This window comes from Vulpes lagopus, chromosome 4, assembly GCF_018345385.1.
Source record: "Vulpes lagopus strain Blue_001 chromosome 4, ASM1834538v1, whole genome shotgun sequence".
Classification (NCBI taxonomy): Eukaryota; Metazoa; Chordata; class Mammalia; order Carnivora; family Canidae; genus Vulpes; species Vulpes lagopus.
The window spans coordinates 41,654,451-41,675,965 of record NC_054827.1 but is presented as its reverse complement, the minus strand read 5'-3'; the positions used below and the strand labels follow the sequence as shown (position 1 = coordinate 41,675,965).

General features: G+C 46.7%; 1 protein-coding gene across 3 annotated transcripts in view; it reads left to right on the top strand.

Moving 5' to 3' along the window:
- The window catches only part of DPP6 (dipeptidyl peptidase like 6), an 826,517-nt gene that overhangs the window by 566,716 nt on the left and 238,286 nt on the right, over nt 1-21,515 (top strand). For all 3 annotated transcript variants that reach the window (XM_041753453.1, XM_041753451.1, XM_041753452.1), the window contains exon 5: nt 6,712-6,786. In XM_041753453.1, coding sequence (XP_041609387.1) covers nt 6,712-6,786 — 75 coding nt within the window. The remainder of the gene's footprint in view (nt 1-6,711; nt 6,787-21,515) is intronic.

The following is a 21,515-nucleotide window of genomic DNA, read 5'->3' as shown; positions in this document are numbered from 1 at the left end:
GGGAGAAACAGGCTCCCTTTGGGGAGCCTGATGTGGAACTCAATCTCAGAACCCCGGGATCACGCCCTGAGCCCAAGGCAGATGCTCAACCACTGAGCCACCCAGGTGCCCCATGACTGAACCTTTAAAATTTTGATACAAGAACTCAAAAAATCTCAAGCATAATAAACATAAATAAAACCACACCAAAGCATATGATGATTACATTACTAAAAACTAGTGAAAGGGGAACATTTTCATGGCAGCCAAGAACAGAGACATATTACATACAGAAAAACAACAGTAACAGTTCTTGCCCTACGAGACATTTTGCAAGTCAGAAGACAGTGGAGTGGTACCTTTAAAGCCCTGGAAGAAAAATAAAACTGTTGATGTAGAATTCTACATGCAAGAGAATGTCTTTCAAAACTAAAGATAAACTGGAGAAAAAATCTGAGAGCATTCATTGGCCACACACTAGCACCATGAGAACCTGAAAGGAAGTTCTTTGTACTAAGAAAGATTATGCCAGCTGAAAATTTGGATCTACATAATGGAATGAGGAATGCCAGGAATGGTCAACATGTAGCTAAGCTTTTGGTGGAAACTTAAAAAGAAAATGAATTAACTAATCCTGAAAAATATGTCTCTTTATAAAAGGGTCCATTAAATGTGAAAATGTCCAGCTCCTTTAAATGTAATAAACTTATGTAAGACTTCTAATTCTTTTCTCCAGTGCTACGCATTGACTAAAAGACATAAACATATACACATAAAATCTTTGGAACATGTTAGAATTTTCTTGGCCAGGACCCACAGGCACAGAAATCTGATAGAATATGGGGTGGGAAGTCACTACTGCATGAAAGACAGGTTTCCTATATCATCATGTCCATAAGCTCCCCTTATTACTCCTAGAGGATTCAAAGGTTAGTTTCAAAAAGCAAGACCCATTATAAGCCTTCTATGATATATACTTTCAATATAAAGACATGGGTTAAAATTACATGATTGTAGAAAGATACTCTATCCAAACACTAACCAAAGGAAAGATGGAATGGTTAATATCAAAGTAGACTACCGAATAGAATTTACTACAAGAAATAAAAAAATATTTCACAATGACAAAGGAGTCAGTTCTTTAAGAAAGCATAGGAATCTTGAAGGTGTGGGCAGCCCCGGTGGCGCAGCGGTTTAGCGTCGCCTGCAGCCCGAGGTGTGATCCTGGAGACCTGGGATCAAGTCCCACGTCGGGCTCCCTGCATGGAGCCAGCTTCTCCCTCTGCCTGTATCTCTGCCTCTCAGTCTCTCTCTCTGAATAAATAAATAAAAAATCTTTAAAAAAAAAAAAAAGGAATCTTGAAGTTGTATGCAACTTAGCAATAGAGATATAAGATGTAAAGTAAAATTTGGTGGGACCAAAACCAATGGACACATCCACAATTAAAGTAGGAGATTCCAACAATCCTCTCCGAGTACTTGATAGAACATGTAGAACAAAAGACTGGTGCGGATACTGAAGTCTTGAAAACACTGTAAACCAAGTGACCTAACTGACATTTGGAGATTACACCACTCACCAACAGCAAAGAACACATCCATTCTCCGTGTACGTGGAATATTCACCAAAACTGATAAAAGTCTTGGCCATTAAACAAGTCTCAACATATCTCAAGTGCTAAAAACTGTTTATTTATTCATGAAGAAAGGGTAGTCTCTAACAAATACATAATTAAACTAGAAATCAGCAGAAAAATATCTGGAATGTAGCCTGATGAATAAAAATTAAACAACCTGCTTTTGAGTGACAAATCAGCCAAAGAAGAAAGCAAGTAGAAATTAGATAATATTTTGAAGTGAAGGAAAATTAGGATGTATAATATCAAAATTTAAGGTGTATAGGTAGGCAGCACTTACAGGGAAACTTATAACTTTAAGTGTTCATAGTATTAGATTTAAGCTTACACCTTGAAAAACTAGAAAGAAAAGAGAAACCTAACATAATCACCCAGAAGAAAGGCAATAAAAAAAATTAATTGCATGGGAAAGAAAAAAAAAATAGAAAAAAACAAAAATAAACGCAAAACTGGTTTTTGGAATAGATCAATAACATTGATTAAGAACAAAGATAAAGGACAAAAACCAGTAGTAGGAACAGAGGAAGGTCCATCCGTACAGGTATGGAAAGCATAATGGAAAGTATTTGTAATGGCCTTATATTGATCAATAAATTTGACAATGAGATGAAAATAAATGAAATAAGTCTTTGAAAGATACAAATTATCACAGTTCACTAAAAATGAAATAGGTAATCTCAGTAATCCTATATCCATATAAAAATTGAATTAATAGACAAAAAGCTCCACATGTAGAAAAACTCAAGGTGTAAATGGCTTCTTCCCTGATGAATTCTACCAAACTTATAAGAAAATCATTATATTGGTTCTGCATAAACTTACGAAACTAACAGAAGAGGAGGAAGTACTTCCCAAGTTATTTATTAGGCTAGCACTGCCCCAAAATAACCTAACGAGGTTATTTCCAGAAAAGAATACCACAGACCAATTTCCCTGATGAACACAGGCAGAAAAATCCTCAACAAAATAGCAAATCCAGTCCAGCAATACATAAAAAGCTAATACATCATGGCCAAATAGAGTTTATCCAAGGAATGCAAGTTTGCTTCAACATCTGAACATCAAACAATGTAATTTACTGTTTCGAAAGCCTTAAAAAAAAAAAAAAAGCAAAACAACATAATCATCTCAGTAAATGCAGAAAAGAGCATTTGAGATTATTCAACACTCATTAGAAACTCAACATCCATTATGAAAATTCTGAGCAAACTGAAAATAGGAACATCTTCACTCAATAACAGACATCTACAAAACACCTGCCACTAATCACCGAATAGTGAGGCGTGAATGCCTTCTCCCTAAGATGGGGACAAAGGCAAGGTGTCCACCCTGGTGTCTTCTGTGCATGGTCCTTGCAGTTCTCTAGGGTGAAATGAGGTTATAAAAAGGAGCAAAACACATCTAGTTAGGAAGGGGGAAAAAAAACCTCTTTAGCTGCAGAAAATTTGATTATATAGAAAATTCTAAAGAATCTATCAAAAAAATTGCTAGAACAATTAATGAAGTTTAGCAGGGTTGCAGAACATAAGGTCAGAGTCCCAAAATCAATTCTATTTATGTTAGCAATGGACAATTGGATATTGAAGACATTTCTATGCTTTATATATACAAAATATCAGTAATACCAAATACTTAGGAATACATTTAATGAAATATGGGCAAGAACGGTACACTGGAAACTACAAAGCATAACTGAGAGAAATTAAAGATTTCAAAGCCCTCCTTTGGGGCACCTGGGTGGCTCAGCGGTTGAGCTTCTGCCTTTGGCTCAGGTCGTGATCCTGGGGTCCTAGGATTGAGTCCCACATCAGGCTCCCCACAGGGAGCCTGCTACTCCTTCTGCATCTCTCTGTGTGTCTCTCATGAATAAATAAAATATTTTTTTTAAAAAAGCCCTCATTTCAGGGAGCTTACATTCCAGTGAAGGGGACAGGCTCTAAATAGGATAAATAAGTTAAATGTACATTATTGTAATAATGATTAAGCCTAGGAAAATAAGGGAAGAGGGTTATGAAACATCAGAGGCAGGCAGCCTGTTGAGATTTCTAGACCTCATAGCCACTGAAGAGAGGCAAGGCCTCACTTAGGAAGCTTTCAAGAAGAAAGCTGACAGGCGACAATCTAGAGTATTGCAGGCAGGAGTGAGACCATCGCAAGGACCACGAGGGCCGCACGTGCCCAGCTTGCTCTGGGAAGGTGTGGACAGCAATGTGGCTGGGGTAAAGGGGGCCAAGGGGCCATACTTGGAGAAGGGGGCCAGGCAGTAGGCCCACTGCTCAGTAAGGACTTTGACTTTCAGTCCACGTGAGATGGAAGCTGAGGGGGGGTGAGTCGGGGCTGGGTGATGGTTCCTGTATTGCAAAGATGATCCTGACCCCTGGAGCTAGAGTGGACTGCAGGGGCCCAAGTCAGAGCCTGGGACACAGCTCGAAGGTTACTGCAGTGGCCCAAGAAGTAGGAGCTTAGACCTGGGGGATGATGGAGGGGTGGGGAACAACTGTTCCGAATGGACTTTGATGGAAGACCTGCTCAGCTAGATGTGAGGTGTGTGAGACAGAAGAGAAAAGAAAGGAGAGCTAGGAGCTTGGCCTGAGCGGCTGAGTGGATGGGGTTGCCGTGTCTGAAATGAGGAAGACCGTACCGGGGCTGGACAGAGAGGGGATGGGATGTGAGGGGCTCTGTTTTATCCACTTTACATTGAGATGCCCACCTGACATTCAAGTGGAGACACCAGGGAGGTGGTGGGACATACCTATCTGAAGCTCAGGGTCAAGTCTGGTCAGGTTCAGGGGGTCTCGGACATGTGATGATTGAAATCCTCAGCAGGTACCCAGTTTTCATAGCCACGAGGCTGGGTGGTCACATAGGATGTGATTTCTGATCGAAAATCAGAGAAACCCCAGTTATTAATGTTGGTTGCTCTGACATTCAGAGGAAAGAAGGGAGCCAGAGAAAGTGCATGAAGAGAAACATTGAGGAGGTACAAGAAAGCCAGGCATGCATCCTGGAAGCCAAGTGGAGACGGGGTTTTGGGGAGGAGAAATGGTCAGGTGTGCCAAGAGGAGAAGCTAAGAAATCATGGCATTAAGCACGTCTGGTAACCTTGAGAAGAGGAATTTGGGTTGAGTGGGGATGAGAACGTGGTGGGCCTGAACTTCAGAAAAAGTAGGAGAGAAGTCAGAGCATAGCGAGTACCTTCAAGGACATATGGATGGACGGTTTAGTTTTTTAGAGATAAAATCCACTTTGCCAAACACATACCCCGTGAGGATCAAATGTGCCCGGAGCAGGGGGGTATGAGCTGAGCTCCCGGTAAGGCAGCACCGCACGTGCAGAGGGTCAAGCTGAAGAATCTAGAGCAGAGCTTCCTGCTGCCAGAGCAGGGAGAAAGGCTGCACTCACTCATCAGTAGTGAGGCTGTTAATTCCAAAAACGTTTTTGAAAAGCAATTTGGCAATATCTATTTGCATTTAAAAAAAAAACCTTGTAAATCATCAACCCACCCTTAGATATCTGTCCTTTAAAGAGTTTTTTAAAACCTCACACACACCAGTCGAGAGACACGGGGAAGGATTTTTATTACAACGTTGCATACAGTGACCACCCTGGAAACGCGTGACAGCCGCTCCTTACCGCTGCGCGGCTTCTGTGTCTGCGGGCTCGCGGGTGTGCTAAAAATGCGTTTGTGATGTCCAGACTCACACTCGTGGTGCTTGTGCCGTCATTCCCAGACGTGTGTATAACGGCAAAAACATCTGAGTCCCAGATCTCGTGCTGCGAACAAGTGTTTTTTAGCAGGCGTGGCCTATGGAGTGCTGTGTTTTCCACATTTTTGTGCTTTTTCTTGGAGAGGATGCTGTTTGGAATGACCTGCCAAGGATAATGCCGAAATGCCAGGTAGGGATCCGAAATGCAAGAAGCCTGTGATGTGCCTTATGGGAAAAAACCCGTGTTAGAGGGGCTCCGTTCAGACGCAAGTGATGTCTCGCTGTCCCTGCGAGTTCAGCGTCGATGAATCAACAAGCATATATTCAATAAGATGTCTTTAAACCGGGACACACATGAGACAGGGTTATGTACAGATTCGTTGACAAGAGTATTGTGACCAGAGCCTCACCAAAACCTGGCCCTGCATTTCCCCCTCGGAAGAGTTTGCTTTGGTGTTCTCTAACTCAGAGTTTGTGGAGACTTTCCAGAACTTTCCAGTAGCTGCCATGAATACCAAAAATCTTCTGTGACTGCCTTTTAATAAGAACTGAGTGCGTAAATCAAGGTATAGCCACACCATAGAGTACTTTGCAAGCTCTAAAGACCAGCAATCCAGGCTAAAGCAATTGTTGCACGGGGGAGAGATGTGTGTGATGTGGTGTCACTTTTCACCGTGCTTACCATCTGTGTGTTTACACGTAGTCGTATGATCGTGGGTAGAGGTGGCCCACACCAGGCTGACAGGGCTCTTCCAAGTGGGTGTGGGGGTCTGCACCACAGGGTGAATACAGGCAAGAAGGTGAGGGAAGTGAAACTGCATCGTTGATGATACCATTTCTGTCCAATTACCTGTGTGCCGTGAAGAAACATGAAGGAAGAACCATGGTTAGTCCTCTGCACACTGGCCAGTTTGTGGGTCAGTATCATCATAGATGGTGAAAAGGCACCTGCAAAGTACTGTGTAGAGTGTGATGTTCTTTGGGAACCAGTCTGTTTCGTGTACGGTTCTGAGTGTGTACAAATGAGCAAGGGAACGTGTGTTTAAAGATACAAAGAGGAGAGGGTCTTGCAGGGAAGAGATTACTGGTTTTCATCTTTTCTTCCATTGATTTGTCTTTATAGATACAGTGAGTATTGCTTTGCTGTAACATGAAAAAAAATTGAATAAAATGTGAAAAAGTATCAACCTACTATATTATTATTATTATTCTATTATTCAGCAAAGAAAGGCTACTGCCATCATTTAATATACTTTAGGGCATTCACCGCACACAAATTTCATAGCAGATTTTGAAAACGGCACCAGAAAGCACAGATTCACCACAAAAGTCTGAGCTATGTCATTTCTACATAACACTGTTAAATTCTTGTTTTTTTTTTCTTTTAGGAATCATTAAGAGCCATCCGATATGAAATCTCACCAGATAAGGAGTATGCTCTGTTTTCATACAACGTGGAGCCAGTGAGTACCACTCTTTTCTGCCTATAAAAAAAAAAAAATTGTTTCTCTCTTTTGAGACCTTAGTAAAGTATTTCCCCTTGAACCATCATTCTTAGTGATCTTGGAATCCTGAAAACAGAGCGGGGCGGGGGTGGGGGGGGGGGGAGGCCTGAGTTAGTGTCTTTTTATGCCATACTGCCACCTAGGAGAGAAGATAGGTATAAAAATCCCTTTGGCAGAAAAAAATATATATATCTCCTTTTCTGGGCAATTTCATAGGATTTTCCTGAGGGAGAGGGTGAGAAGTTGTCTTTTTATAAAGATTTATCTTACCCTTTTGTGCAATCATTTTTCTTCCCATTTTCTCAATCATACCATAAATTTTATCCTGAGAACAAAAAGCAACTGCCAGGTTCTCCCTAAACTAAAATAAAATGTTAATTATCTCCTAGCCATTGTAGTATTCTAGAGAAGACTTAAAATATCACTTTCATTATATAAATCCCTGTTTTTAGCACTTCCTCTATGAGTCTCCCATAAAACTGCACCAGGATTTTCCATAAAATCTCACCCTGGGCTTTAGCAGCAGCCTACAACTAGCTTTGTGTGTGTGTGTGTGTGTGTGTGTGTGTGTGTGTGTGTGTCTTTTTATTTTTAACATGCTCATATTTTAAAATTCATCTTGGCTCTTTAATTTTAAATGAGCTAGAAGGTGAAATTTATTTGTATGAGTGAAGCAGATGTTCAGCTTACAAGAGATTAGCAACTTTAGAAATGTGCATTTGTAGAACTTTCTTCTCTGGCAGGTAAAAGATAGAGTTGCACTCCCATTCCAGTTCTTCTGAGACCATTCTGTCCAGAGTTCTGTGATGCTTCTCTGAGCTTTGCATTGTCAGTGCAGCTTGAATGGCTTCTTGGTGGGTTTGAGAGGTTCTTGCCCAGGCAGGAGGAGGGCAAGCTTCTTGAGTTATACTCCACAGGAGCAGCTGGGAGACTGGTTTACGTGGAAATCCAAGTCCAATCCTAGAATTTTCAGAATTTCTTCTAAGAGTTATTTAACTACCGGATGATTTACTGGAGATTTCCTGTTTTTTTCCTTGAAATGTAGACCTTAAAAACAAACAAACAAACAAACAAACAAAAAACCTCTCTTCACTTTTCCATTTTCTTATTTTTTTTAATGCCCGTTACATAAAAGTTTTCATTTTCCCCACTCACATCCTGTAGAGTAGCTGGTCATCTTTATCTGTTGGTTTGGGGATGGTTAGTGAGGTGGAAAAAAAAAGGCAACGTTTAGCCTTGGGATTCTGTATGTCCTATACTCACCCTTGCACTCACCTCTTTAAGCTTCAAGCACTTGGATATATGATGGACACAGATCACACAGTACTTCAGATTCTTGCATGGAAGCTACCAAAAATATAATCTCTACACTTGAATAAGAGAAAAAACTTAGTAGATGCTTGAAGGATTTTCATAGGGATGGGGTAATGGCGTTGTCCTGGGTTTCTCCAGGAGACACAGCCAACACCCAAGTGAGAAAAGCATTGAAAGGGATGCCTGGGTGGCTCAGCGGTTGAGCCTTTGGCCCAGGGAGTGATCCCAGAAACCCCAGATTGAGTCCCACATGACTGTGTCTGCCTGTGTCTCTGCCTCTCTCTCTCTCTCTCTCTCTCAGTCTCTCATGAATAAATAAATAAAATCTTTAAAAAAAGATAAAGAAAAACATTGAAAGACAGATATCAGGTCATCTTACTAGAGCATTGTTTGACAACGGGAGCATCCCTATGATGAAATGGATTACCTTTATGTGGTACGGAGCTTCCTGCTTCTAGAAGCCTTCAGAACAAAATTGTATATTTGACCTCCCAAATCTTACCAAAGGAATGTTTGTTCTCCCAAATCTTCCTGCTTCTAGAAGCCTTACAGAACAGAGTTTTGAATTCGTTCTCCCAAATCTCTGCTCAATGGGAGCACGTGGGCTCATCCATGATTCTGTGGTTCTGCGTGTGGTAGAACTCGCCACCACTTTTCTTTGACTTTCCTCTGCTCCTTCTGAAAGAGTGTCCTGGGCTCCATTTCCAAGTGATGACTGTTTTGGTAAAGAGTGCTTTGCTAAATATGAGTCTTCTCCATGCAGAACACTGGCGATAAACAGGAACCTTGAGAGAGCCCTCTCTCATTACGCAGCCTCTGTTCGCCTCTGGAGTAGGATTGTGTTGTTTGTTTTCTCAACTGAAGAAAAATGTAAGAAATTTAGAGTAGATTTAGTGAACCACAAAAATAATGCAAGTATTGAAAATGTGTGCTGTGTAAAAAATCTGTAGAATTGGATACTTTATCTTATTTAAGGTTTTATTTATTTATTCATGAGGAACAGAGAGAGAGACAGACAGACAGACAGAAGGCAGAGGGAGAAGCAAGCTCCATGCAGGAAGCCCGATGCAGGGGACTCGATCTCGGTACTCCAGGATCACGCCCTGAGCCGAAGGCAGGCACGCTTAACTGCTGAGCCACCCAGGAGTCCCTAGAATTGGATACCTTAAGCTTGAATCAAAGGCGTAACACCACCACCCCCCTTGTCAAGTAGTGAGCAGTCCCTGTACGTACGACTGAGCAAGCGTTGTGTTCTGCAGGGAACATTAGTCCTCTGCAGGAGACTTGGAGTTAGGTGTTAGGAGTAACTTCCTCGTGAGTAAACTGAGATGCAGATATTTTTTTAGAAAAGGGGGTGGGTTGCAAGGGAAGGATCTAGGTCTGTAATACTGCAGTGTATTAGTGTATTAGTGTTAGTATAATTATCCCTGGATATATATATATAATTATATAAGAATTTAGTTTCCATATTCAAATACATCTAACAACTCTAGCTAAAATTAAATAAGTTTCTTTACTGCAGGATGTTTTGAAACTTTTATACTCTTGAGAGGGTTATACAGCATTTCACAAATGGGTTTTACAACATGTGATTCCTACCTAGTGGTAAGGAAACTAGAATTCTGTCTTTGGATCCATGTTTATCACATTCTTATCTGTGCGCTTCAGTGGCAGCCAGGATACTTTCTTTCTAGGAACTAACTCACTTTTTCTTTGAAAAGATAATCATAAAAAATGTTTCTGTAGGACATACAGAGTTAATTCCAATTACCAGGCATCTCTCATGTTATAGAACAAATGTATCATTTGCAATAAAATTTCAGTATACTGGGTTACAGCTCCACCCCCAAAATTCAAATATTGCACATTGCATTAGGAAAACTGTAATGCTTCGGATCGCTGCTTCTCTCTGCTGCTGCCCACAGTGCACTTGCAAGTCGGAGAGCCCCAGGCTCGAGAGTGTACCTCGAGAGTCTGCTGCCTCTTTTGAGCCTGGCTTCTTGCCTTAAACAAGGAGTCAGTATGTATCCAGCCACGCTGCTGTAGGTACTGAATCCGGTAGCACATGGGAAGCACTTAACTGGCAAACCATAGATACTCTGACAACAGTGTCCCTCTCTTTCCTCAGGAATATTTGAGCTTCTTCTAGTCCACGGTGAGGTCTCCAGTGATTCTTTTTTTTAGAAAAAAAACTAGGCCGTCATTTGTGCAAAAGAGATACGCTACTTACATCATGGGGCCTGCACCAGAGCCATGCAAGCATGCAACCAATGCCTCTTGCACAACTGCCACGAGGAGTTTCATGAGTGTAAAACAAAAAGTTTGGGCCCCATTAGGTAGACCTGGAAAGGCTTCTAGAAGGAATCGAAACTTTAGCTGGACTCAGAAGAGTTCTTGTGGCCTGAGTATGCATGGGGAATAAGAAGTACAGAGAAGCCCAGAGCGGCTAGAGGGAAGACAGGGCTCACCCATCAGGTTTGACTCCACGAGAAGGGTGGCCAAATCTTGAGCTGTTCACTCAAAAAGGGTTTGCTTTTGGTTTTTTTGTTTTTCATTTTTTTTTTCAGGATTTTATTTATTTATTGATAAGAGACACACAGAGAGAGGCAGAGACACAGGCAGAGGGAGAAGCAGGCTCCCTGTAGGGAGTCCAATGCGGGACTTGATCCTGAGACCCCGGGATCACGACCTGAGCCAAAGGCAGACGCTCACCCGCTGAGCTACCCAGGTGCCCCAGGTTTGCTTTCAGGTGACTCTGGGGCATTTAACGACAGTTTACAATTTACAAGTAAGTAGCTGGAAAGAAGGGTGTGACCCTTGTAAGCAGTGTCTGGAATGGAGAGACCCTAAAAGTCAGTAATTTAAAGGAGGAAAATACAACCTTGGGTGTGACCGATGTGCCCCACGGGGCCAATTACAGGAAACACATGGAAGTGAAGAAGCCGTGAGACCCGGTCTTGAGGAAATTCAATACATTGTAAAGGTGATAAAGGATAAACCTTCTAAGGAGTAAGAAGAGAGGACAGGAGAAAAGACAACAAAGCATCTTATCATGTAGGTAACAAGAAGGAAGTGCTCCTAAGAGGAGGGAAAGCCCTCACTGTGGCCTCGAAATGTTGCCGCAGCACCTGGGCTCAGCACCCAGCAGCTCTTCCTTCTCCCCAGGTGGTTTCACCCCTCCATGGCTCACATGCCCTCCACAAGATGCTAACGTCCCAGTTTACATCTGTGTCCTGCACCTTTCCCCTAAGCTCTAAGGGGAAGGCTGTGCCATCAGATTGGTCACCATGATGACCCAACTTGCTCTGGATGCCTTCAGACCTTCTGCGGAGCTTTGTGCACTCTGGAAGTCTACATGGGGGGCTGGCAGAGGAAGCACTGTCCCTCAGCCTCTGCCCTCCACCCCCGAGGGGTAGCCCAACCTGACGGGCGCCAGCAGCTGCACTTCTAGCTTGCAGATTTTTTTTAAAGATTTTATTTATTTATTCATGAGAGACAGAGAGAGACAGAGAGAGAGGCAGAGACTTAGGCAAAGGGAGAAGCAGGCTCTATGCAGGGAGCCTGACGTGGGACTCAATCCCAGGACCCCAGGATCCCACCCCGGGCCGAAGGCAGGCGCCAAACCACTGAGCCATGCAGGGATCCCTGGCTTGTATATTTTTGAGCCCAGAGAGCCTGCCTGGCTGTGTCCAGGGCCAGAGTGAGGCCCCCTCCAGCTGCTCCCATCTGAGGTTGCTTGAAGGTTGCATGTGATCAACCACGTTGGCAGGGGCTGGAGTAGAAGCATTGGCTAGGGCTGTCCACGCAGAGTGGCTGGGAGAGAAGAGGAAACAAGAACAGATGGTCCAGGAGCTTGGCTACTGGATAGTAAGCGGGTGTCTTGAGAACAAGAAGAATTGAAGGAGGGATATTTTAAGTTTAACCGTATGATATAAATTGTGTGTATCTTCCTCTCATTTATTCAGACTGATTGCAGTGTCGCATCATTTCCCAGTTGTCTGGCACAAACTGGTTTTATTTGCCCATTTTTACATTGTCAGCTACTCAGAAAGGAAGATCTTTTATGGCCTGTCTCCCTCCACCTCTAGCACAAGACCAGGTCAGCTGCATACCCACAGTTTGGGGGCAGTGACTCATCAGAGCAGCAGGCAGGAGAGCCGGGTGTCAGCCAGGTAGCAGTCCCTGTGCTGATGACCTGATGGCAGCCATGCCTTCCTGATTCTGTTCTCGTCACTGGGCTCATCAGCCCAGTCACGAGGTGAGAGGACTCCACAGGGAGTGAATGTGGGGAGTAGGGGGTCACTGGGAACCCTTCAGAGCTGCTGCCACCACGAGTAAGGAAGTGTGCTTCCTCATGTCTACATGGCACTTGATGATCGTGCAGTTTGCTAAGGGACCCAGGACACCTGCCTGCAGAGTGTGATGACCTCCTGTCCTCCCCAGCCCTCAAAGTCCCAAGAAGTTGGGAGAAGCCCAGGGAGAGCTGGGCTGAGGGCAGCAACATGAACAGTCCTCACTCCTCTGCAAGCGACTCGCTGATGACCGAGAGGGGCCAGGCCACTTTAATTTTTCATCAGAGAGGTGGGGATATGGTGTTATTCATTAGTGACTCGGGGATATCATGGGTACCAATTATGGAAACTGGAGTGGATGATAACTGCCCAGTCTGGGTCACGCTGCAATTAAATGAATCATGTCAGAAGATGCCTAGCCCAGATCCTGATAGATAGTGGATTCTCTCTCTGTGTAATCCCTTTTATTATTTTATTTTTATTATATTTTCAAACTCACGGCATAAAGATGTTACATAAATCCATGGAAGCACAGTATTACTATGATCCTCTTAGGAATCCGAGTGAAAACTTTTTTTCATGTATACACACACACACACACACACACACACACACACACACACCACTACTTTCAGAATCTCAAATTCATCAGTAAAATTAGAATGCAGGAGAAATCATTAGGCCATTAAACGTAGACATATTTCTCATGGCTTACTGGTACATAACTTTAAAGAGCTTTTCAAGTTTTCTGCTGGAAAAGGCAAGTGTACAAAGAAATATTATTATGTTCTTTTTTGCACAATGGCAAGTAATTGGCTCTTCTAAACGCAGATGGTGGTTGCTAGAGGCGGCCTGCCGCCTAGTTTTCTGTCTCTGGCCACCTCCAGAGCCCCTGCCCACCCACGTCCTCTGCACAGAGGTCTGGGGATCGATCTGAGGGGGTGAGCAGCCTGGGGCATTTCCCATCACAGAAGCAGAAGGCGGGGTTTCCCCTGAGTCTCTTGCGCTTAAAACTTCTAGACCTTCTATCATCTCTGTTTTTCCTCGAGGTGGATGGTAGAAGCTGGTGTCACAACGGGAAGCCCCATGATCCCCGAGCTTCCTAGACCCCATTCTATGGCTGAGAGAGGTGTGTTGTCCAGCTTCTAGCACTTGCTTCCCTGCGCCTACAGGTTTATCCTGCTCCAGCCTGAGACAAGGGGATGTGAGGCTGGGCTTTTCACTGCAGAAATTTGAAGCAGTTTCACATTTGATCAATTTCTGCTCCCTTCCTGCCCTTGGAGTGAGGTCGTGTCACCCAGTTTTGCCGCCAAAGAGACTGTGAACCTTTATAATTCAGGGTAAGCCTGAGAAGCTCTCAAACACAGGCCTGATTGGGCACGTTTGCTGAGGTGACCCTGCCCTGACCCTTCAGTGCACCTGTCAGCTGGAGCTACCCATCACCTACATCTAGGAGAGTTCATTTTTTAAAAATAACTTGAGACTTTATAAACATACGGGATCAGGGATAAATTATTGGCCCCATGGTCATGGGATAACTCTATTGCAAATTAATTTATGTAACTCCAGATACATGACTTCCTGCACTGCAGCTAACACAGCTGTCGTTAGAGCATGGTCTCGTGGTTCACGGTCCCATTCCTCCTTCCTGAGAAGAACCCATGAAATATCTGTCCAAGGGTAACAAAAGGAGATATGTTTCTTTTTTTTTTAAGATTTCATTTATTTTTTTCATGAGAGACACAGAGAGGCAGAGACACAGGCAGAGGGAGAAGCAGGCTTCCGGAGGGGAGCCTGACGTGGGACTCAATCCCAGGCCCTTGGGATCACACCCTGAGCCAAAGGTAGATGCTCCACGGCTGAGCCACCCAGGTGCCCCCAGTTGTTCTTTTCTCAACAAAATGCAAGCATGGTTAAGGTGACCTGTGTGGCGTCTGCACATGTTGCTCTGGCAGCAGGGGAGAAACGGGGTCTAACCTCTCTGAAATAATCCATGGATCACAGAGTCTAAAGATTAATACTTAGGGTACAACCCCACAGGGGGTTAACATACTGGTTTGAACTGTGGAGTGCTGCAGAAGGAGGCTCTTGGTGCATCCCCACAGGTGGAAGAACCATTCCCAGGAGCCTGGAGCAGGGCAGGGCCTGCAGCGTGAGTGGCCGATGGCCCAGCGTGCTGTGGTTTGTGAGCTCCAGGAAGCCTCTCCCCTCCCAGCGTGGCAAGCTGACTGCTGCCTGTGTAGCAAGAGCCTTCTCCTCTTGCTCCCTGCCCGGGCTGGTCTCCATAGGCTGCCAGATGCTCCTTAGACTGAAATGTTAGGTCAGCCTCCTGGGCCGGTGGCTTTCAGCACAGCCGGTTGGATGCTGGTTTGTGCCGAAGCCTGAGGCCTGCTGTGTCTGGCCACAGCAGCCTTCTCTCTGCGGCTCTAACGTGCCACACCCCTGCAGACCCCAAGGCCTTTGAACTCACAGCACCCTCTCCAGAATGTTCTGGCTTCTGGGAAAGGGCCCCTGCATGTGGTGGAGGAAGGAGGGAGGATGTAATTGGAGGCCAAGTGCTGTCTCTTAGGCAGAATGCTGGATCACTGAGTTCCTTTTGATGCATTCTCTTAGTTTTCCCAAAAACTTGTGACCTAAGGCCGCTTGCTGAGAGTAGTGACAGAGGAGTGGGCGGGTTGGGTTGGGGAGCATGGCTGGAAGGAGCTGGTGGTCTCAGGCTGCAGGAAAGCCAGCCTCCCATCTGTCTGACTGCTGATGGACGGCGGGCTCGCTGGGGCTGATGTTTGGTACCAGCTGGGGCTGGAAACCTGGCAGGTGGGTGAGATGGGGAGCTAAGCTGTTTGGAAGGGGTGGTTTCTGGAAGAGCCACGGAGCCTCGTGGGGTCATGGAGGGAGGCCAGGTGGGCAGGAAGGGGGTCAGAAGTCTGCGATGTGGAGGGGGGGGTGAGCACAGGTGGCAGGAGGGCACATGCAGCTGCAGGATGGCAGGCCAGTGCTCCTGACACTGATGGAGGACACGCATGGCTGGGAACCACTGGGCAGGCATCTCGGAGGATGCAGCCGAGTGGAAGGTCAGAGAAGGCAGGGCAGCTGAGAGGCAGCTTTGAGGAGACGGGCGGCAGCCTTGGTTTCCCCAGGTGAGTGGCCGCGGTGATGGTACAAGGGTCATTCCCAGAGGCCACCGGCCCCTGCAGGGTCTCTGGGTCATCCAGGTTCATGCATGAAGTTTGCGTCACTGAGAATAAAGGAAATGAAGAGGGACACCTGGGTGGCTCTGTGGTTGAGCATCTGGCCCAGAGCATGATCCTGGAGTCCCGGGATTGAGTCCCACATCGGGCTCCCCGCAGGGAGCCTGCATCTCCCTCTGCCTGTGTCTCTGCCTCTCTGTGTCTCATGAATAAATAAATAAATAAAAGTTTTTTTAAAAAAGGAAATGAAGAAATGTGCGTGGAAATGGGGTTTGCTGAGTGACATGGTGAGGTATTACAGAGAATACTTAATTGCTTCTATTATGAACGCCCATCGTTGTCATGTGGTGAGGGAAGAATGACTCAAATTCCTCCTGAAAGATGTGCTCCTCCGTTCCAATTTAGCAGCCCATTATTGTGGGTGAGCTCGTTAGCAACAATTATATGCGGAGACACAAAGCTGATTAATATTAGGACTGAGCTACCAGGGCCTTTTGAACAACAATTAAGGGCTCAGAGACTTTCACCAGAGATCATTATCTCTGCTTGGTGATTGGAGCTCTTTTCTTTCTTTTTTTTTTTTTTTTTTTTGGCTGCTACTAAAAACTAGAAGGAATTCATTATTGTTGCGAGGTAGGACCAGTTCCATTTGAGATCCTGGGTTCCACCTGCCATGCAGGAAGATAGTTTAACAAAATGTTCCACAAAGGTACCATCCAGAGTCTTTCCAACAGTATCACACATGCAGCCATGTTCGTTCAGCAGTAAAATTAGACATCCACTTCTGGAAACAGGTCAGGGCATGCTTCTGCTCAAAGGCAACTAAAGTTATTATGTTTATGAGAACAGATAGACGTTCCAGGATGTGATTTTTTTTTTTTTTTGGAGTTTATTATGTCCCCAGTTTCTTCTTAGTATTTTCCACAATAAGGAACTCACATGATTTGAAAAACTCCATGATAAACGCTCTGTGCGTGACACAGCAAGTGCCTTGGGATTTTGTATTCTGTTAAACAATAGGTTTTCATTTTCTAGCAGCCCTTTTCCATGTTGTTTTGCTCCTGGGTGTCACTGTAGGAAAAAGCCTTCGAAACTGGGAGAGAAAGTGTTCAGGGTTGCTCTGTCATGTGATAGTGCACTGAACATCACGGCTTGGCAGGTTTTATTGATGCATCTGCTACGATGGGACTTCCAGCCAAGTCAATAACCACAGTTTTTGAATCTGTAGAAATTAATGAGCAGAAGTGATGAGTTGCTTGAATGAGCCTTAAATTGGGTGCTGCCCTGGGCCTTTCAGCATCTCCCCTCTCCTGGACAGTGGCACCAATGTAACAGACACCAAAGGGCTTGCTTTTGCGGGATTTCCTGTGTGTGTGTGCACCTGTGCACCTGTGCCTGGGTGCCATGAAGGGATAGCCAATGTCTCCACCAGAGGCGGAGAACAGAGAGCAGGAGTGAGCAGTGTTATTCCTGCAGCAGCTCTGCAATCTGTTATATAATTAAGAAATTATAAACTGGAAAGATAGTCCTCCTTCGAGGTGGAAGGAGCCCAAGCCAGGCATCGTTCCACAATCGAGGATCCCACCTCACTTACTCATCTGGGGCTTTGAGGATTCTGAATTTTTTTTTTTTTGACTGCCACAACCACTACCAGAGATAATGAATTATCAAAGAAGGATTTCATTTTCTTAACATTGGAATGAAGAAATAGGTAGGAAAGGACAGAAATTCCTAAGTAGGTTTAGTGGGCACTTTGCTTGATTATATGATTTCCTGGATGAGGAAATAAGAAAGAGTTAGTAAAATCATCCCACAGTTTAATCTACATAATGTCACAATAATCAATTCAACTTGATTGCCCTGCCCCGAATGAACCAAGAGTTTTGACACCACTGGAGACCCCAGGGTGTTCTCAAAAGCCTGGTAAAGGGATGCTGTTGGCAAACTGCCTTCTGAGTCGTCTGGATTTAATTGTCAGTCATGTCCTCTGCTGATGGTCACCAGGGAGCCCAGAGAGGTGTGGTGGGGCCAGCATGCCCCGAGGAGCAAACGAGCCCTGTGCACCCAGCAACCTCAGGAGCAGGTGCAAGGAAAGCCAGGCTCCGCTGGACGAGAAGCGAGCACTGCCAGAGGATGCACTTGGGCTTGTTTTGTGTACCTGGCCATAAATGTCACCTCTGCTTACAGTCTGTCTCCCCAGAAGGTCCCAAGGTGACCCAGGAAGCCACCACTGCCCTCCTCCTGACTGCCTGGTCATGCTCTGTCATAAGCCAGGATTTCTGGGTCTTCCCTGGGTGTCCTTTGCATCATTTCTTCCAACAGGGCAGGAAATCGGTTAATGTGTCTTTATTGTTATTAGCTAGTATTTAGTCTTCATCATAAAATTTCCAAACTGAGAAGAAAAAACAGTCACTGACGAGTAATTAACCCAAGATCGTATGAGAATCCAGCAATTCGAGACCCCGTCCTCTGTACCTGCATTGACCATGGCATGTTTTTCACTGATAACTGTGTGTCTCTGACAAATACATTTGCAAAACGGTTCCATTAAAAAAAGGGGGGCTGCTCCCTGGAAGAGCAGGGGGGTGAACCGAAGGCCGCCACTGCCCTGCCGTCCTCAAGGACAGCTGCGGGCTCTGTGTCCTCCTGCTATGAACAAATGCAGACTTAGAGATACATGCAGCCACCTCCCAGGGTTCCGTCACCCCCGCCTGCCCACGTCCCTGCTGACAGCAGTCTTATAAAGTGCTGGCTTTGAGCATCAGAGGTTTGGAGCGAGGGCAGGTGCAGTGATGCCTGGCAGAGAGTGTTTGTGCAGAGCCTGTGCTGCTCGGCGGTTCACAGCGGGACACACGCTTCTGTGGAGGAAGGGAGGGCCGGCGGGAGCAGAGGCAATGGCTCCGGTGACCTGCCCCACCAGGTTTCTAGATGGGGTAGGATGTTCTGCTATTGTCGTCTACACCTGCAGTGAGTGGAAGAAAAGGAGCATCCGCACCCCTGCCCCGCCGGCGGGGCCCCCGTCCTTTCCTCACCCCTTCTGCTGGGCTTCCCACCGACCTCTCAGTTCCCCTCCTGAATCGTTGCCATCTGTCCCCAGCTCAGCAGCCCCCCCACACGAGGTGTTCATGTTTTCTCAGCTCTCCCCCATCTCAAAACAAGACAAAGCTAGAATCCTCTCTCTCGATCACATTAGTAGTCACCTACAAGGATAGAAGCTCCCAGGTCACCCACTTTGCGTGATCCCCCTGCGTGCACTTGTCCTGTGCACCTTGCCTGGGGCCTGGTGCGTGGTCATTCCACACCTCGGGGGCAGGGTTACGTCCTGTTCCAGTCCACAACCCAGGAGACCCGGGGCAGCAGGAGGCTGCCCGCTTTGTCCAGTCCACAGCCTGGGAGACCCCAGTGCAGGAGGCCATCTGCTTTGCCCAATCCACAACCCGGGAGACCCAGGGTCATCCTCTCCGTGAGGCACCTGCTCTCAACAAGCCCCCCTGCCCCCGCCCTGCGATGAAGCCCTCACTGACCAGCCCGCACGGAACCTGGCTGCCCTGTTACGGTCCCTCCACCAGCATGGGTTCGGTCAAGGAAGGGAAGAGCAAACGGCCCCCCAGCCATGGGGCTCTCCTGGCCGCTCCAGCCTTCTCGGGGCTCTGAGCACCGGTGTGTGCGTGCCCACTGGCCCACCGTGTCCACAAAACCTGTCCTGGCAACAAACCAGGTCAGCTTCCAGGAGTTCAGTTTCTTAAATGCACTTTTCTTAAGCTGAGCCCATAAGGCCTGGTTTCTGTGAAGTATCTTGTGAAGCCCTTTCTGCCAAGGAGACTCGTAATGTTGTAAATATTTAAGAATCAGCTTTGCAGCTGATGTTTATAGTAATTCAGCCCAGAATTCATGCAGAAATGCAGCCTCTGGTGTCTTATAGTTACGATAGCCCTCAACCCATCTGAGATGCCTTCTCTGACATTAGTGTGGAAGTATAGGACATGTAGCATGATGAAAAATGGGGGTTTTCTTTTTTTTTTTTAAGTGTTTATAGTTTTTTGGTTTGTTTGGGTTCTGCTTGGTGTGCAGTTCTGAGTTTTAGGCCTGCGTAGGCTTGCAGAACTCACAGCCCCAGTTGGGATGCTGCACTGTCCATCCCCCCTCCCCCCCAAAAATCCCCTCGTGCTTCCTCTTGGAGGTTAGGTCTCCTCCACCCGTAGCCCCTGGACAGCCGCTGGTGTGTTTTCTGTCCCTGCAGGTTGGCCTTTTCTAGAATGTCAAATAAATAGCAACAAACAGTATGTGACCTTTTGAAAGTAGCTTTAAAGAGGAGAGTATTTTAATGACCAGATAGAGAGAAAAAAGTCTTGGGATTCCCTGGAATCACACTGCCTTTCCTGTGTGGGCATTTAGAGACTTTTGCTGTAAGAACTTACTTATTGCCTCGTGGAAACGCAGGGCACCAGCTTAAGCTGTGGGAGATGCGGCTGAGTCCTTATTGATGACATTGGAGGCCAGCAGGCCTTTGTGGACGGCAGCCCCTCTGTCCTCAGAAACTCTGATATGATTGACGTAGTCACCCACACAGAACAAAACAGACTGGATGGAGCGGGCATCCTGGCTGGAGCTCTTAGCAGGGACCCCAAAGGAGGGGTTTTTGGGATGGGGTTCTGCTGCTGCAGGGGGCTGGAGATCTCAGCTGTGGGCAGGAGGAGGGACAGGCCAGGAGGAGGAAGTGGACAGAGGAGGAGGGAGAGGCCAGGAGGAGGGACAAGCCAGGAGGAAGGAGCACACAGAGGAGGAGGGACAGGCCAGGAGGATGGACAGGACAGACGAGGAGGGAGCAGACAGGAGATTGCTCCTGAGCAAAGGCCTTGAGGTGGGATGAGTGCAGGGAGCAGAGGGAGGAAGGACTTTGTCTGGTGTCTCCCCTGGAGCCTCCAGTTCAGGGAGAAAGCACGGAGGCGAGGTTGCACGAAGCAGGGTCGGGGGCTGCCATGCTGTGGCTGACCCCTTGTGCCGCGTCAGAGGGGCCTGAGTCGTGACAAGGGGAGGACAAGGTGGTTGAACCCTCCCCGGGGCTGCAGGCCCTTCCTCGGGCTGGCGTCCACTCACCTCCCTGGCTGCGGCGGCAGGACGCCCGTGTTGTGGTGCTGGCGACAGAGCAGGACGTCTGAGAGCCTGGCTCCCTGGAGGGAGATGCAGAGTGGCCCTCCCTCCCCCACAGCCCTGCCTTCGTGAAGCCGGGGTGCCAGGCATGTGGGACAAGCGTGGACCAGACCCGGGCAAGATGTCCAAGCAGGAGACGCCCAGGCCCTGGGCAGCACCCTCAGGCTGATGCTGCCGACACGTCCCCTGGGCTCAGGGCGCTAGAAAACTCGACCCTGCCTACGCCACGGCCCCGGGTTTGCTGTAACTCGTGGTTAAATGAATTTCAAGCCACCGTGCGTGCTGTCCTCTCTGTGTGCGTCTCCTTCTGGACCTCGGGCCGCTGGTGATCTCTTCTGTTGAGATTTAACTGCTTTACGGAGGCTCCCTGGTGCCCGGGCGTCGCGTGGAGCTCAGCAAACCACTTAACATGCCATCTTCCTGCCGCTGAGCTGCTGGCTCCCCACGGGCCGTTTCTCTTCGCACCCACAGATAAGAAATGATCAGCAGAAATGGGTTGGATAAAAAGAAGAACCAATGAAAGCCATGGGATCAAGAAAGAGGAAAATGGGAACCAGTCATCTAAGTTCCTGCTGAATCGTGGCCTTATTCTGCCTCGAAAGGCAGCGCAGGAGTTGGAGGATTGGCGGGTCTTGTACTTGTCATCCGGACACCAGCATTGGGCCCTGAGGGTCAGCGGTCATGCATCACGTGCTGCAGCCCATCCGGCCACATCCGGGGGCCCTCTCCCATGAGCCCTCGT